Raw genomic sequence first — 18,559 nt, forward strand, 5'->3', positions numbered from 1 at the left:
TTACAAGTGTTTACAATGTCATTAGTCACATAGGTGAGCATAATATGAACGAATGATAAGCGAATGTACGCACCGCCCACCGGCCGTGCGCTGCCAGCGGGCGCAGTTGGGGAACCTGACACCAGCTCGGCAGAGGCGGCATCGCGATAAATACATACATACAAAAACCTAAGCCGTGGGTGCTCCTTTTTTGGAACTCTGTAGGCGAATTTCGACGAAATTGTATTATATTATTATTTACATATTATCAATTTATAAGTATACCCATGAAATTTACATTAAATTATGGAGTTATATTTGTTTTTTCTGGGAGTCTTTTTGACTATAATAATAGTTCAGATAAGAAGTCTTTCTGCTGTTTGTGCAGTGCAGCGTCGCTAAGCGCGGCTCCTTGTAAGCTTTGATCGAGCGCCTGTAATCAGCATTAGTGTTTTTGTTAGCATCTTCCTTATTAGTAACACTTTTTACGTTCATTTTGTTTTTTGAGTCATTACCTATAAATAGGATTTTGATGAGAATTCCTTGTTTAACGTTAAAAACGCCTTTAAAATTAGAAGCGTGAAGGATAACCGTGTCATGCAACGTTCAAGGCTCGAGCCAAGTTTATGGTATCATTATTGAAATTCGCATTAAATATGTTATAGCAAGTTCCATTTATACTGTAACAGCAAAAAAATTCATAATTTTGACTTTATTTCGACTGCCCACGACATTAAAATCGATGAAGATTCTCGATCAGTACTCAGTGACGTGTTCTCGTAACCGTATGTACGGTAACTGCGCCAAAATTGCCATAATAGTGCGCCACATATTATAATACACACGTAACGTTACAGCAGCGGGTGAACGCCCTCAGCAAACACTGTCACTGCTAAACAAATCTTTGTGCGACAGCTTGCGGTTCCGCGAATGCATTTACCAATAAATGCAGTCCATTGACAATTGTACTATTGCGTTGTTAGAAAATTCTTATCGGCGAGATGCTCAAGGATCGGTCCTGTCGTGCTAATATTTGTTACTGTGTTAATATCGTCAAAAGCCTTAGTTAACTAGAGGAAAGATTGTGAAATCGTCCATTTGCTAAAGGCCATGGAATTAGAACAATTCTTACCTATTGTTAACGATATCTATATCGAGACATGATTTAGATGTTAGGAGGGCGACGACCCCGGGCGATGGCGCAGCAGCTCCTGCCAGTCACTAAACTTAACAGTTACTAGACTGGAACCGACTGCCAGATTACGGGAACAACTGGCTCCACATGTTGAGCAACTAACAATAGAATAGATCTGGTGAAATTTGCGTGAAATATGAATATCTGATTGTTCGTAACAGCTCTGCTCGAAAGTAAAGAAAACTAGACAATTGAGCCTTCTATGTATCCGCAATGTTGAATCTAGTCTAGATAATAAGGTAATAGAATAAATTTGTTTAATAGTTTTAACACACAAAAGTTGAAAACGTGAGTTTTACTTATCACCCGGATATTGTGGGGGCTGGTACGAAGTTGCGATCAGCTAAACGAGTTTAGGTTTTGTCATGATAAGCACTAAAATAAACGATTACTAATTTCCTTTTTAATGTATCATTCACGTTAAATATATTTCAAATTGATTTTGGTTGATATTATAAACATTTTGCACAATATTCTTACAATTTCCGTCAGTAGTACATAGTAAGTAAAACTGCATGTAAGAATTCATATATAATACCACTTTTAATTGAATTTCACTAATTGATTATTATTTTGTTCCAGATGACAGCAGCAGACAGCGTGTTAAATCAGAATATGAGGTGAGTTCCACTTTTTAACCTCACCTTATAAATAGTGACATGAGTGGATGAGCTATTTTAGATGGCTTTGCGTTTCAAAGTATTGTACTTACGAAACTTATACAGTACAATATATAAACTCATCTGATGATAACAACCAATTACATGATTCACCGTGAAAATGTTTGTGTCAGTGTGATACTGGCAAAAAGCTGCGTATCGGCGCGGGCGATCCGTTTGATGTGGCCTGTGGCGGGCGCGCGCAGGCCGAGTCGTGACTCCGTGCGCACTCTTGGGGACGGGTCGCGCGCCGCGGCGGCTCCAAACTGAGCCGTCCATCGCAGCACCTCGTTGCCCGTAAATAGTTCACTCGAAATGTTTCGCTGTACTTGATTCATCGATGAAAGCGCAGCTTTCCAGTTTCTATTAACGTTGGTAATTAACGCAATGACACTATTTATTTAATTACCAGGCACGGATATTAAACGCAGCATCTGCAGTGTTTCCCTGTCCGATGTTTTAACTTGTTAAGCTTATATTATATATTTGATAAGATCGAAAGATAACATGCGTCCTTGGTTTTGATTCATGTGTAGATCGAAAGGTTTACACTGTAGGTACATAATTTACAAAATATTAAAAACATTGCTGTTTATTGTCGATGTCGAAAATGATCGTCCTTTCATAATAAAAGTACTTTCAAGTGTGGTCGAGACTCCCGAGCTAATTACAGATAAAATTATTAGCTACATGAGCCCTGGCTATTCTGGGCTCGATGTCCATGCCGACCTTATTGCTCCATATTCGGAGCAGCTGATGAAACTTGTAGTAAAGTCTGTCAAAATTCACGAGTCGAGGGTCGACCACACAAGTCGTCCTGTGGCTACCGACTCTGTGTCATTTTATACGTTTTGCACAAAAGATACCCATGAAAAAGCAATAATGAAATCTCACTTGCTTGTAAATGTGATGTGATCATTGAAACTACACTACTATAAATCGGTTGAATGAAAGAGAGCAAGTAAAACGCGGAAATGTAGACTGGCTGTTGACACGTGTCGAGCGGCCGCAGCCGGGAACGGGACCCAGAGTTACGAGCGGCGCGCGCCATCACTCTTGCACCTGACAGCCGCCTGATGCGCGTACCCCTGCGCCCGCGCACCCCTTGCCATTCCCGAAGATTCACCCCCTGTCATGAGAACAGGTACTAAATCTGCTTCAATAACTGCGAGACCTACAGAGATGCATAACAAGAAAGATGATGAGAGATGCGATTTAAAATTGATTAAATTTCTTATCACGAAGCTGAAGGTTGGATGACAAAGATTGATTTTTATTCTGTCGAAAGTCGACAGACATCTGAAGAGAAAGTGGTTAACTGATACCCCTTAGAATTATATCGGTGCTTCTACACCAAATTTAAATAAGCCATTGCACATTTTTATCGCTTCAAATTTAAGGATTTGTAATATTATACTTTTACACATACAGATTTGTATATTTTTTCATTTATGTGATTTTGTTATGTGCGCAAGAATCAATTTCGCCAAGAAACAATAGAAAGTTGTATCGGAAGCAGCTAAGACAATTCCGAGAGTGTTCGTTCGGTGCGAGTGTGGCTTGGAAGTGTACTGGTAATTAAATTCAATTCCTGATTTAACATGTCCGTGCTCGCCGCTCGGTTACCTAACACACCACTATGCGGTTAATGCCCGGTTCCTATATTTGAAAAACGATCCGTTTTAGTTACGAATAGTAGTATTATTAACCAAGCGTAAGCGAAAATCGTTCCTATAAAAAACGTCTCGTCAAGCAACTTACCGACGGCTTCCTACTGACGGATGGGAGGGTTACTATTAACGAACGGTAAGCATATTGTATGGAGAAGACAGTTTATCGCGTTCCTATAAATATTTTTAATGTCATTATGCTGTCAAAGTTACTATTCGTATAGCATTTTGTTTACCCGTCGATTTCGGGCGGTTAAATTCTTACTATTTCATTGTTTCCGCTTCAATATCGAAATGTGGAGTTCAGATAGTGATAGAGAAGTGTTTAATATTATATCGAATTTCGGAAGAAGATAGTGGGCGTGAAAGAGTATATATTATACAGAAGGAGTGGATTTTTTTGCGACCCTGGATTCTCACGAATTTCAATTGAGATTTCGACTTGATAAAGAATCTGTTGAACAATTACTTCTTGAAATTTATCCAGACGTACGAATAAAAGGAGCCAGGTTAGTTTAATGGAGGCATTAATATTATACCAAACACGTCTAACCTTATTACATACCTAATTTATGTTGTCATTTCAGGAATCATGGGGTATCTCCATAACATCAATTACTGTTGACGCTGAGGTTCTATGCTTTAGGCACAATATCGATATCAGTGGCAGACCTATTTCCCTTGGTCACGGCATCACGCGTGAACGGGTGGACCGATTTCGATAATTATTTTTTTATAATGTTCCTTGAAGTACGAGGATGGTTATTATGGAAAGAAAACATAAACATGTACCAAGGGCGAAGCCGGGGCGGACCACTAGTATATATATGTGTCTATGTTTGCAATGTAGAAATCAATTTTTTAAACAATGTATTGTAAATAATAAAAAATAAATAAAAGTACATAATAAAATGGAATAAAAGTTTTATTTCTTTATAACTATGTTTAATTTTACATAGTAATATGTAACTACATAATATATGCCAAAGAACTGTCCTGTGATTCTTACGCGACAACCCTCCATCGATTATCATCTTCTATATTATATTCCTTAACGCTGTAATAGGCTCTCTGAACTAAATACATTTTTTACATAAGATTTACATTTAGCACTAACAAATTCTTTTTCTACCGTGTGTCTAGATATATTGCTTAATAATATACAAAAGTTAATTAGTTATTGTGTGTTCAGTATTTCAAGGGCGAAGCCGGGGCGGACCACTAGTATATTTATATGTATGTCTATGTTTGCAATGTAGAAATCAATTTTTTAAACATTGTATTGTAAATAATAAAAAATAAATAAAAGTACTTACATAATAAAATGGAATAAAAGTTTTATTTCTTTATTACAGTTTAATTTTACATAGTAATATGTAACTACATAATATATGCCAAAGAACTGTCCTGTGATTCTTACACGACAACCCTCCATCGATTATCATCTTCTATATTATATTCCTTAACGCTGTAATAGGCTCTCTGAACTAAATACATTTTTTACATAAGATTTACATTTAGCACTACCTAACAAATTCTTTTTCTACCGTATGTCTAGATATATTGCTTAATAATATACAAAAATTAATTAGTTATTGTGTGTTCAGTATTTCAATTATTGTGTGTTCAGTATTTCAATTATTTCTTCATAATATTTGTCCATCATCCTTATTATGTTTGAGCAATCTCGTCTTTACTCATAGCCTTCTTCGATTTCTGTAACAGAAATATATGTTTGACTTTAAAAGTGTCCGAAGCAAAAAGTAAGCGGCAGACGATTTTAAAGAAGAAATATAAAGGCGTACTTACCGGCGTAATATCCATTTTTAATAAATATATAAACAGTGGTCGTTGTATTGTTATTCTTTAATTATAAAACTTGACAATGAATCATCAATCAACAATGAATGACAATAATTTGACAACTGACAAGCAATGCACGCGTGCGCGAGAAAAACGTTCCGTTTTTGCTTTCTGTGTAACGCATTAGGTTGTTTAGAAGGAAAATTATCACGCAGATGTCTACAAATATATAGTTATTTAGTATTAGTTCTTTATTAATAAGAAACTTTATTCTTAAAGTTTATAATTCGGCTGTATATTTAACTTATTTTGTCCTGAATTTTGTGTTATTTTAATTTCAATTTGGCTTATAACGAAACGCACATCTGTGAGTGAAGAGGGCTCGGTATTTTTATGACCAACGGATGTCCGTCGATAGCACGTCAAGAAATAAAATTGTGGAACGGTAATAACGACTCGTAGTTAGTTCTAGAAAAACGGATAGTAGCTTTGATACTATGACGATCCGTTGAATATAGGAACCGGGCATAAGTCAGCTATCATTTATTTACAGTTAATGAAGCTGTTCTTATGTCTTGGTTTTATTTATCACGAGTACTTCGATCTGGCTCACTATGAAGTGAGGCAAGGTATTCAGAACTCCTAAGAGTTAGAATTAAGTCAGCGTTCCTTAATATTTACCATGGTGTTCGTAGTTCTGTATTAGCGCAACTAGTTTTCAAGGATACCTTCTGGGTTCAATCACATCGCCTGCGGTGAATGAAATGTAACCCTACCGATTGCGAGTGGACGTCCCTCCGGTGGCGGCCGGGAGGCTGGGAGTGCTCCTCGCTGCGGCCGGCTGCGCCGCAAGATACCGCAGAGTCACTCGATTGAGTCTCGCTAGTCGCTGTGATAGGAATCGATTGAGCGAAAGTGAATCGATTATTATTATTATTTGCGCATGTAATATACTATTATGATGTTTGTTTCTTATAATTACGCCTGTTATGCATTTATTTGCATTCCATTTCAGCTTGATAAGCGTTTAATACTGTCCATTGACCCGCGTTAGTATTATCATTGAGATATACATATGGAGACGACACCGCCTACATCACTTATGTTCCGCTCAGCATAAGCCATATGGCTTAACTGCACGCTCATTTTTTATTTGTTTTAAAGTGAAACGCATCAAATATGCATTCGTGTGTGTTACGATATTGCACAAATAATACGGAAAAGATAACTTTTCATCGGTAAGTACCTAACTAGATAATAATTTTTAAAACTAAGAGCAAAAAAATGGCGCACAGATTTTGTTCGTGGTGTCTCCTCCATACGTAGTAATATTATCTCAATGAGTATTATTGTGGTATTTTGCATAAAAAGTCAAACCGTTTTATATTTCTCCTCGAGTAATGGAAAATATAAATGTTTAAAATAATAATATCATTAAGTGCCTCAAAGCGCAAGTGCGCTTAGGATCAGGTATCGTGTAATACAAACTCGAATTAATTTAAAAGTAATCAATCACTCCGTACATAAAGCTGACAGTAATTTGATAGAAGCAGATGCATTAGCGGGAAATTTAATAAACACATCGACGTCCCGTTAGTGCTCATGATAGCTTGTGGCGAATTAGCGACAGTACGCCAACGAGTGCGCCGACCTGCCGCCCGGAATAGTTTATATTTATTATTTTATAAAACATTGTTTATAAGTTACATGCATTTGTTGAATTTGTGTTGTGTTGCATAAATTATTACGTTTAACACACGCACACTTCCGGCTCTACTTGTATTTCTGTCGCCATACATTCGTAGCTCATTATGTTTACATTATTGTTCCTTTCTCTCTTTTGTAAACTTTCATCGCCACACCGGCCGCGGCAGATAGCGATCTCCGAATCGATCTGTTGACTGTTACTAAAACAACAATTAATTCGTTACGCCCACTTTGTCGGGGCGCGCATAACAGCGTCATAACGTCATAGTAACGTTCATTATTATAATATTATCCTGTCATAAAAAAACAACATTTAAATATATGACATTACATTACATTACCGTAACGGCTAAAGTGATTTGGGTATAGTTTGATAGATTCATAAAAAGACGGAATGTTTATTGTGGCTTTGACGATGGCATTTTCATTTATATAGGGAACGGCTGTCGACAATATTGTTATTATAACAGAACATAATATATTATATGTTCTGTGGCTATTATGATGTCAAACGGAGAGTTTAGTTATTTAAAATATTTTTTTTTAATAATAAGTAGTTAAGTTTAATGATGGAACTTTGTTGTCAAGTTTTGAGGAAAAATATTAAATAAATATAGTTCCAATTGGAATCGTTTATGAATTCTTTAGATAATGAGGATGTGTCGCAATGATCCGAGTCCTAAAGATGAGGTGTCATCAGTAGGCTTGTTAATGCTTGTTGTTTGATTTATTGTCTTCATTGTCTGCATTGTCTCCTAATTAGATAATCTGTCTGGGAATTATTTATATAATATGTTATAGTCAAATCCCGAAACACAACCTCTTCGCGGAAGGACTGGTTTATCTTAGGTTTGGCAAAAGCCGTCGGGCAATATTCGAAATACATTTGAATTTCACCCTTTGAAGGCTGCAGCAGTAGCGGGCGTAGGCGAACGCATATAGCATATAGGCATCACGCGCGCATTAAGACGTCTTAGCTAGACAACGACTGACGAAATTTTTTTAGTAAAAGGCGGAAATGTTCAATTTATATGGGCTTTGACAAAGTCATTATGCCTTAGGTTTGACCATTCCAGCCTACGAGTGCCCGAGCTTCGGGGTTTGACTATAACATATACATAAAACTCGTATTGAAGTAAACATAATACACTCACCGGCACGGAATCTTGGCCACTTACAAATTTGCCGATAAAAAAAGTTTGAAGTGTTTTTCACGATTTTTTTGTATGCAGATATGTTAACATATTATTTGTTTAATTTTATGGTAAGAAATCATTGAGTTTGAGAATAATCTTTTACCACTTTTTAAGAGTTACTCGAAATTTGTGATATGTGCGGTTAAGCCGAAGTTACGAATAGTTCGTTTTAAACTTTTTTTGATATTGTTTATGCCGTTTTAAGATATTGTTATTGTTGTACTGTAGTCAATGATCATAACAAACAATAAAAAATGCCATTAACATCTGAACAACCTACTCAGGCCATCACAATGATAGACCAATAACTACCGCAACGTAAAGTACCTAATGTACAGTATGTACCTCGTTCAGCGATGCACTATGCATGGAGAAGATACCAGGAGACTGGCAGCCACATGTGCAGACCAGGAAATGAAGGTGTGAGGTGCACATCAGCTCGAGAAGACCCGTTTATTGTTCGAGAGATACTCAGAAATGGCTTTCTGACAGTTTTTAGGATACGCCACCGGCTCTAAAACACCAGGATAATAAATGTGAGAGAGCAATCGGAGAGAAGACTAATGAAAGAAGTTAATTTGAAGGTTTGCAGACCAGCACGCCGTCCAGAACTCCTCAGACATCACAGAGAAGCACGTCTTCGTTTTGCACGAGAACATGAAAACTGGACCCACAGCCAGTGCGCTCGTGGGGTGTTCACAGATGGCTGCTAAGGCACTTTACGAGCTTCTGATAGCCAACAGTCAGTATAGAGGAGACGATAAGAGAGGTTTTCACACATCACCACACTCAAAATGCGATTTTTCATGGAGGGTCAATAATGGTATGGGGAGGTATAAGTTCCGATGCTCGCACGGAGTTATTTATCGTAGATAATGGGTTAAATTTGATCAGGTACATCGAGGAAATTCTCCAGGAACATGTTCAGCCTTATTACAGGTTTATCAGTGAAGAAAATTTGCTACTTATACACTATAACGCACGTCCGCGTGTCATACGATACGTATAAGAGTACCTTCAAGAGGTAATTATTGAAAAATTGGAGTGGCCAGCTCGTAGCCCGGATCTTAATCCAATAGAACACATCTGGGACATGCTTAAAAGAAACATAAAGTTCGATTCCAACCCAGCACTAATGTTAGATGAGCTTAGAAATACAGCTGGGGCCGTTTGGTACACTATAGCTCAAGTGGTCTCCAAAAATGTCTTCTAGAGTATGCCAGACTGGATGCAAACAGTGTTTAAGGCAAGAGAAGGAAACACCCTTTATTGAAAGGTTCAATTTTTTTTATGGAAACGTTCTTTCTAATTTTTTAGCATTTTTTAATAAATCATTTAAATTTCACAGGAAAAGCGTAAATTCTTGTTTAATTCATATCTACTCGGTAGTACTTCTTATTAACTTCCAATTATTAGTAAAAGTTAGTAAAAACATTAAAGTAACTAGTTTTGATTAAATTTTTATTGAATTTTGTAGTAGAAAAGAAATAGTGTTATTTTACGCAAAAATTTGCAGTGGCCAAGATTCCGTGCCGGTGAGTGTATTATATCCCCTGCATATTGTTGAATGACTAGCGCGTTCATTGAATGAATTTACTTTTTCGAAACGTCGACAAGAAGACTGTTGAAGCGGGGATCATATTTCGGTGTAATTAAAAAAAACATGAACCTAATTCAAAAAGATGACTGCGACACATAAGTATACATATACAGTCTATATTATGCAGTAGTGTTTTCACTAAATTGGAAATACAAATAATATCGATTGTTACCATCTGCCAGGCGCGGCGTACCGTGACGGCTCGCATTTTTATCTGGTCTTTTCTTCCAATTTTAAAAGCGTGTCCTTATTCGAAGAACTGTCTGCACAAGGTTTCTAAATCTCATCTCCAATGTTCGTCAGTTAATTTCTCATAAAATTGTTAGAATGTAGCAAGTAGACATATAAATGTGTACACATTATAGTAGATATTTTAGCAAATTATACGAGTAATTAATTTGCATGTTTCTCTGAAATGTTTATATCCCAACCTGCCCGCGCAATGAAACAGCAATATAAAGCGAGTGTAATATCTCGACCTCAACACGCTCGACCTGGCGCCGCTCGCTCTTGGCCATTTTTACGTTTCATATCTATTTACTATTCTTAATTAGCGAAATCTTGTTTCATATACATACTTATATATTTTTGGAATTAATAACGCTATATTAATTAAGATATTCACAAGTTTTATGCCGATTCATTATTATTTAAGATCAATGTTCATGTTATACCTACATATTTCCAAAACATAATCTAAGAACAACTTTCTATGCATTTAGTCTATTATTTATTTAAAAAAAAGTTCATAATAGATGCCGTATAGCCGTTATTCAAAAATTTTTAAAGAATAACAACTTTAAGATTATTTTATAGGAAGATAGGAGGATTTTCAAGGTGGGATTTTTTCAGTTTTTGTTGGAATTAATAATAAGAGATAAGGTGAATACGTCGAAACGTGTCGTAGACGACTAGCAGCTCGAAGATCCGAAGCGGATAGAGGCTATCAGCGGCCGAGCGCGCACGCCGATAACGCGAGATCACAATCAGCCTGTGTCTAATCGCATCTCCATCTCCGCACTGATTAAGCGCATACAACATTTGTCACAGCGGGTTCGTTCTGCCAATTTTGTGAATGTTCACGAGAACCGTTCCGGCTACCTTCGCTTGCGAGCTGCTATCGGCGTTCTTTCGATCGTGGCGCTTTGAACTTTGATTATATCATTCTAATGACCATATTCCAGTTTCGCGTGGGGATTTATAGCCGTGTCTCGAGTTTGATACAACGTTATTTTATTGTTACCGGTGTACGAGTGCTAAAGATCACTCCCACGGTCCTGTCCGTAAATGGTAGCCCATTGTCCGCTCCAAATCTCTGAGATAATTCTTGACCTTGTTTAGCGTTTGCGCGCTCAGGCCGCGTCATGATTGCCATCGTTTTGGGATTTAACTTTCAATGCGCGTAACGGGTGGGTGTGACCGAGCGGCATTTGTTATTTTAATGCTAATATAGCACTGAGATCTTTGGGATAATATTTCAATGAACTATAAAGTCTTCTACTAATATAGTCGACCAATCTACATAATATATGGATTCACGTTGTTGAGAATATTTTTCAAAGTGCTTTTTTTTTGTAAATAAATCAGTTTCATCTTGTTATATTTTTGAATCTCTCCTAACTGCTTACCTTATTTCGGGTGTAGCCCATAGGGTCACAAGTGTGAAGCAGGCGCGCGCGCACGGTCAAGGCCAGGCGCGATGTTACTGGCGCGCGAAAGTTCAGCGACCACAACGTATCGCAACACGTATCTTTTATAATATACGTGCCTTTATTGCATTCAGTAATGTAATACACTGTTAGGTGATAGACGTTAAACTAGTTTCAATTGTTTGATTTTAGATGTTATTCAAGAATAATTGTGGATACACTTTCGACTTTCGCAACGACCTGGTTGTTACTTTTAAATGTATCTTTTTAATTAAACCCCCGTAATTTTATTTTTCACGTTTTAGGAGATTTTCGAGTAGCATCAATGTCTCTTCTCGATCTTCGTGCTTTTCAAGTCTAAACATCGATATGCTTTCCATCACTTATCAAGTCGGCCATTGCTTCACAAAAACGTGTCTCACCGTATGTATTTGAGCTTAATTTCAGGTACAGCGAAGAAAGTATCGAGTTTTGTTGTGGCTATAGGATCGGTAGCGTTTTGCGCTTGGAAGCATTCGTGCGGTCGCTCGGTCTGCGGAGACGCACTGGCCACATGCTTTTATTCTTGTTGTTTCATTTAACTACTGCTTGTTGCTACTAATAATACTGACTACAATACAAAATTTAGATTGCATTCAAATAAGATAAAGTCAAATTATTCTCATGATTTTCCTTATTATATACTATGTTTTTGTAGGTCATATTGATGTGAAATTAAATGTATGCTGCATTCGATATAAATTGTGTTACATATATATTTTGGTATCGTATTTAACGGTCGATGGGCGCTCGTTGAGTTTAATTTAAATGAGACCGGTCTGGTATCGGCCCGTCTTCGTCATCGATAGCTTTTCCGTTGCCAAAAACCGGTCAGACGTGCGTGTGTGGGGCACCACCGCACCACCGCACCAGCTCCTCTGCCCACTGTCCAATCGTTAGGGTTGACTAGCTACAATCTATTATAATCAAATCAATAAATAGGTAAAATATATGAATATGCAACGTTAATATGGAACAGTACAATTGAGTTATTTGTTGATATGGCTGTTGACAACTTATCGCAAGGTGATTATCGTCTTGCGTCAATATTGTTTTCATTGTATTAGATCATTTTCTGAAAGTCACGGAGAAAGGAGGAAAGTATTGAATGATAATTGTTATCTGAGTGAAAAGAAAATGTGAGTGAGTTTAAGCGTTGTTGTTTTTGTTATGGGCAGTTTAATTTGTGGCTATATAACACGCCTCAATCCTAATTCGTGCGTTACCTTTCATTTACTGCTCTTAAATTTTCTAAACCAAACCAGTATTTACGCGTTCAACTTCTTCTTCTCTTTTTTCTTACTTTCGGAATTTTTGATGTGTCTAGGTAAAACAATTTCGATCAAACTCAAACTCAAACTCAAACATTCATTTATTCAATTAGACTACTATTTAGTAGCACTTTCGAATCGTCATTACATAATTATTTTAACATTTACCACCGATTCGGAAAGCAGTGATCTATGGAGAAGAATCGGCAAGAAACTCCATAGTTGCTCTTTTAAAATCATGTAAATATTACAATATATGAAACTTATATCTAACTACATAATATGCCAATGAACTGTCTTGTGGTTTTTACGCGACAACCCTCCATGGGTTTTTATCGTCCATATATTCCTGAATACTGTAGTACGCTCTCTGAACTAATACATTTTTTATATAAGTTTTAAATTTAGAACTACTAAACTCTTTAATATTGTGAGGAATTCTATTGTAAAAGCGTATACCTTGACCCATAAATGAATTTTTAACTTTAGCTAATCGGAAAAATGGCATTTCAATTCTATTCCTGTTCCTTGTGCCATAATCGTGTCTATCTCCTACTCTTGTGTGTAAGTCGGAGCTTTTGTGTACATGCAAAATATTATTAAATATATACTGTGATGGTACAGTAAGGATACCAGTATTCTTAAAATGATCTCTTAGTGAATCCCGAGCACGTAAATTATATATAGAGCGAATGGCTCTTTTCTGTAAGATAAATATAGTTTCTATATCTGCAGCCCTGCCCCACAGTAGAATTCCATAGGACATAATGCTATGAAAGTAGCTGAAATAAACCAGTCTAGCCGTATCTTCATCGGTGAGTTGCCTTATTTTTCGGACTGCATATGCAGCTGAACTGAGCTTACCTGCAGCGGTGTTGACATGGGCTCCCCACTGTAGTTTCTCGTCCAATGTTAACCCTAGAAATACAGTAGACTCAGTAGGATGCAATACCTCCCCGTTCAAGGTAATATCTCTGTTCAACTTTTTTACGTTAGGAAGTAGAAATTCAACACAAGTGGTTTTTTTGGCATTTAATAATAAATTATTGGCATTAAACCATTCAGATATGTGTAAAAGAGCACTGTTCACTTCGTCAACATTTGGGTCATGCCTATCCACATTAAAAATTAATGAGGTATCATCTGCAAACAGAACTATTTCACACCTATCCTGCAAATAATAGGGAAGATCATTGATATATACCAAGAACAAGAAGGGACCTAAAATTGACCCCTGTGGAACACCAATGTTAATTGACGCACCGCTAGAACGTTCTCCATTAACAACTACAGTCTGTATCCTATCATGCAGGTATGACGCTATGAGGTTCTGTGCTTTTCCTTTAATTCCATAGTGATTAAGTTTACGTAACAAAGTACAATGTTCAACGCAGTCAAATGCCTTGGAGAGGTCACAAAATATCCCCAGAGCATTTTTTGAGTTTTCCCATGCTTTATATATATGTGTTAGAAGTGCAACCCCAGCATCTGTGGTTGAGCGCCCCTTTGTGAAACCAAACTGTTTGGTGTGCAGTAAATCATTAGATGCAAAATGACTACTCAGTTGGTTTAATATTAACTTCTCGAATACCTTACTTAATGTTGGTAAAATAGAGATAGGTCTATAATTGTTACAGTCTTCTTGATCGCCCTTCTTAAATAGAGGTATAACTTTACTAAGCTTTAGTAAATTAGGAAATGTACCATAGTCACAACACTTATTAAATATAAAAGCTAAATTTTTCGCAATATTTTCTATGATATTATTAACTAAATTTACGGACATTCCCCAAAGATCACAAGTATTTTTTAGATTAAGCGTCTTAAAGGCAGTAACAATATCACTAGCAGTTACGTGTCGTAATTCAAATAATGTACTGCACCCCGCAACATGGTCCCTCAAAAAGGTTTCTGCAAGTGCTGAAGACGAATTTAAACTATTAGTAATAGTAACAGGGACACTACTGAAGAATTCTTCAAAAGCAAGAGCAACATCAGCACTTTTGTCAATAACCCTGTCATTATTTACAAGTTTTATAGTATTACTTGATTTGCTTTTACCCATTTCACCATTAATAATAGACCAAACTGTTTTAACTTTATTATCCGATTCGCGTATTTTATCTCTGATATACAATCGCTTCGCAGTAAAACAAACAATTTTAAAAGTTTTTGAGTAATTTCTAACATAACTAAGAAAAGATGGGTCTTTATTATATTGCTTCATACCATATAACTCATAAAGAACGATCCTACACCTATGTATGCTAGGTGTCGCCCATTTACTAAATGGTAAATCCTTGGTAATATTTAAAGATTTAACTTTAAATATTTTTTCAAATTCATTATGAACTAAATTGAAAAGATTTTTAAACATTTCACAAGGATTATTATTACAGGATTGATCATTCAGTACGGGCAGGTTTTTATTAATATTATCTCTAAATTTATTAATGCCTTTTTTACTTATAGGCCTAACATTAATTCTTTTAAATTCAGGTAAGCAATCCCATTCAAAAACTACTTTCTGGCCACAGTGATCCGAAGTGAGTGTATTGAGAATATTTTTCTCTAAACAGAAGCAGTCGCAGTATATATTATCAATACAGGTTGCAGAAGTAGGTGTAATTCGTGTGGGTTCATTAAAAAGTTTATACAGATTAAATGACTGAAACAAATTAACAATTCGTGTAGCCGTTTGTGTTTGTAAAAGTATATCAATATTAAAATCACCACATACTATAACTTTTTTTTTACTCCTACTTAAACGCTTTAATATTTCTTCCATGACTGTCTCAAACATATTATAGTCACTGGAAGGGGGTCTATAAACGCAAACAATAATGTAACGCTCCAGTTCAACACAGGACAGTTCAATGGTCCGTTCTACAGAAAGACTAACAATGTCAGTTCGTTCTTTACATTTTACACTATTGTGTACAAAAATAAGAGAACCTCCATGAATAGCATATGTCCTGAAGTATATACTTTTTAATGTATAATTATCAATATTTATTACCAACTGACATTGTTTAAGCCAATGTTCTGTTACACAAAAAACCTTAATTCTATTATGATTTAAAAATAATTCTATTTCTAATAATTTGCTAGCCAAGCCTTGAATGTTTTGATGTACAATAGAAAAAGTCTGCTTAGCTGTTGTCTTATATACTAGTTTAAATCTAGCTTAGGGCTAGATTTTCTGTCAACACAAGGTTGGTGTATATAATTATTATTACTACTACATAAAATTATAGTAGATCCAGGGTCTGATAACAAACATGTACCAGACTGGTTAATATTATATGCTATTAACATAGCAAGTTCTCGCTTATATCTAGATGGCAGATACACTGTATTCTTTGTCAAAGTAAAAGATTTAATACACAAATTAATGTCAAAGTAAAGAAATGCATCACGATGATGATTTGTTACATTGTACAATTTTAAATTCATATTATGAATTAATCTATTTTGTTCTTGTGTCAAACCAGGTAGGTACGGCAATGTACACAACATAAATTTACATTTAGTCTGACTACTAATTTCCAACATTTTTTGAAATCCTACATCAATATCCTTATTTTTTATATTTAAACTATCTCCATATAGTATAATTACAATATTATTCTTATTAAAGCTAAAATGATCAAGTGATTTGATTATATAATTAAATGAACTGTTAGGAGTGCAAATATTAGTGACTTTAAGCCCTAAATTGTTGAGCATAGCGCCAAAACCCTGACCAATACTATCTGACAACACAATAATTTCCTGCTCGGAAAGGTGTTTAGTTTTACTAGTTGAAATTGTTGTCACGGGTTTAACACTATGTATGTCTGTGCAGTCAAGCTTATGGGGCGACGTTTGCTCATTGTCACTTTTTGAACACTGACATACATATTTATTGGTCAGCGACTCAAAGCGATCCATATTTTCATTACTCAACTTAATTAAGTCATCTGCCTGTTGTATATGCTCGTTTATTTGCATTTGGGCAGCAGAATACTTCTGGTTGACATCATTTAACATTTGACTTAAAGAGTCTATCTTCTCCTTTAATTCATTTGTTTCTACATCATACAAGATTTTATAATATTCTAGATCCCTATGATATTTGTCTAACTCTTGAACCAGATTTTTATTGACTTTCTCTAATTGAACTACATTTTTAAAAGAACTCTTTCTAACAATTGATTGGGTACGCTTGATAAACTTACTTAATCTAAGGTATTTTTTCAACTTCTTATGTGAAGAGAAATTGATTTTTTTAAAGTTTACAGAGCCACTTAACTGTCCACATTCAACTAATTCATCATGAAGACTACTTGGTGTGTTGCATTGCCGCTTGGGATTGTCCTCTTGCACTTCCATTAGGCTACATTCCAACTTAGCGATACGGCTAAGAGCCATCTCATGGTCACTAGAGCACTGCTGGAAGCTGTCCACAATGTCTTGGAGGGCTTTGCACTTGTCTTCACTATAAATGTATTTCATGTGTAGTTCTGCCAGCTCGGCCTTTAGAAGATCTGTACATAATATTTAATAAGTTGTGCGTGTCGGCCCTGCGGCGCGCGTGGTTGCGACTGGGCACAGACTGGGTAACACCGCACCGTGGCGTTAATATTGTTGCTGACTGAGCGCTACGCGGTGGCTGCACCACTGCGGTGTCGTCCCAACAACAAGCGACTCTGTTCTCACACGCACGCGCTAATCGACTTCAATTCTAGAGTAGAATCAACAAAGCTAAAAATAGTGTAATATTTATAACTATTATAAAATATTATCTATACATATAATAAATCTGTAGAAGGGTCAATTCTGTACATTGAAAATATTGAAAAAATAAATAGCAGGGGGTGTTACTGGATCGATACCAAACCCAAATATGTGATTAAAAAAATTTTTGTCTGTCTGTCTGTCTGTCTGTCTGTCTGTCTGTCTGTCTGTATGTGAAGGCATCACGTGAAAACTAGCGGTTCGATTTCGATGAAACTTGGTATAATTATACCTTATTATCCAGGGCGTAAAATAGGATACTTTTTATCCTGGAAAAATACGTAGAAAAAAATTAATCTTAATTTTTCAGTTTTATCCATAGACGTTGTTCCGTAGAACCGCGAACACACGTTGCGTATTATTATAGGCCTAGCCGTATTTGGGAATTGGGTCCAATAGATATTTATAAGATTTTATTGTCAGTACCTACTCAAAATGGAGAAATAAACCATCCACGCGAAGACCGACATCCGCGCGGACGGAGTCGCGGGCGGAAGCTAGTATACAATAAAATAGCAGACAGTGTCCTTTTCCAAGCTTTTCAAAAAAAGACTGATGGTCAAACAATTTATAACAATAAAGAATTTATGACTTTGAAGAATTAGTGAAAAGTGAATCGTGTGTACATTTAATTAAATAGATTAATTTGTTTTCTGTTTTAATATTTGCACCCAATCAATGGGCGCAATGTAAGCCTCTTAATAATATTGTAATTTCTAACCAAAACATCTGTAATTTTTAACTACATTCTTCCAAATAAATATTATTTGAATTTGAAAGGTAAATATTTTTTGATAATAATGATAATATATAAGTTGGACGTTCTGTGGAAGAGAATGTGAATGAATTATTTGTTCAAGTTTGTTGAAGTATGTAAACTGTAAAGTATTACTCATGGTTTATTTTAAGGTCTCATTTGTCTTCGCGAGTGCGTTTTCGCATTTTTAAAGCCTGCATTCCTCCTGTAATTAGTCACATGCTCCAGGTTATACATATTTCATTCGATCAGCTG

The 18,559-nt window shown here is 36.0% G+C and overlaps 1 protein-coding gene across 2 annotated transcripts in view; it reads left to right on the forward strand.

Moving 5' to 3' along the window:
* LOC123706484 (protein spire) overlaps positions 1-18,559 on the forward strand; it is a 92,454-nt gene that overhangs the window by 28,010 nt on the left and 45,885 nt on the right. For both annotated transcript variants that reach the window (XM_045655789.1, XM_045655790.1), the window contains exon 2: positions 1,757-1,794. In XM_045655789.1, coding sequence (XP_045511745.1) covers positions 1,757-1,794 — 38 coding nt within the window. The remainder of the gene's footprint in view (positions 1-1,756; positions 1,795-18,559) is intronic.

The sequence above is a fragment of the Colias croceus genome, chromosome 3 (assembly GCF_905220415.1).
Source record: "Colias croceus chromosome 3, ilColCroc2.1".
NCBI classification, from domain to species: Eukaryota; Metazoa; Arthropoda; class Insecta; order Lepidoptera; family Pieridae; genus Colias; species Colias croceus.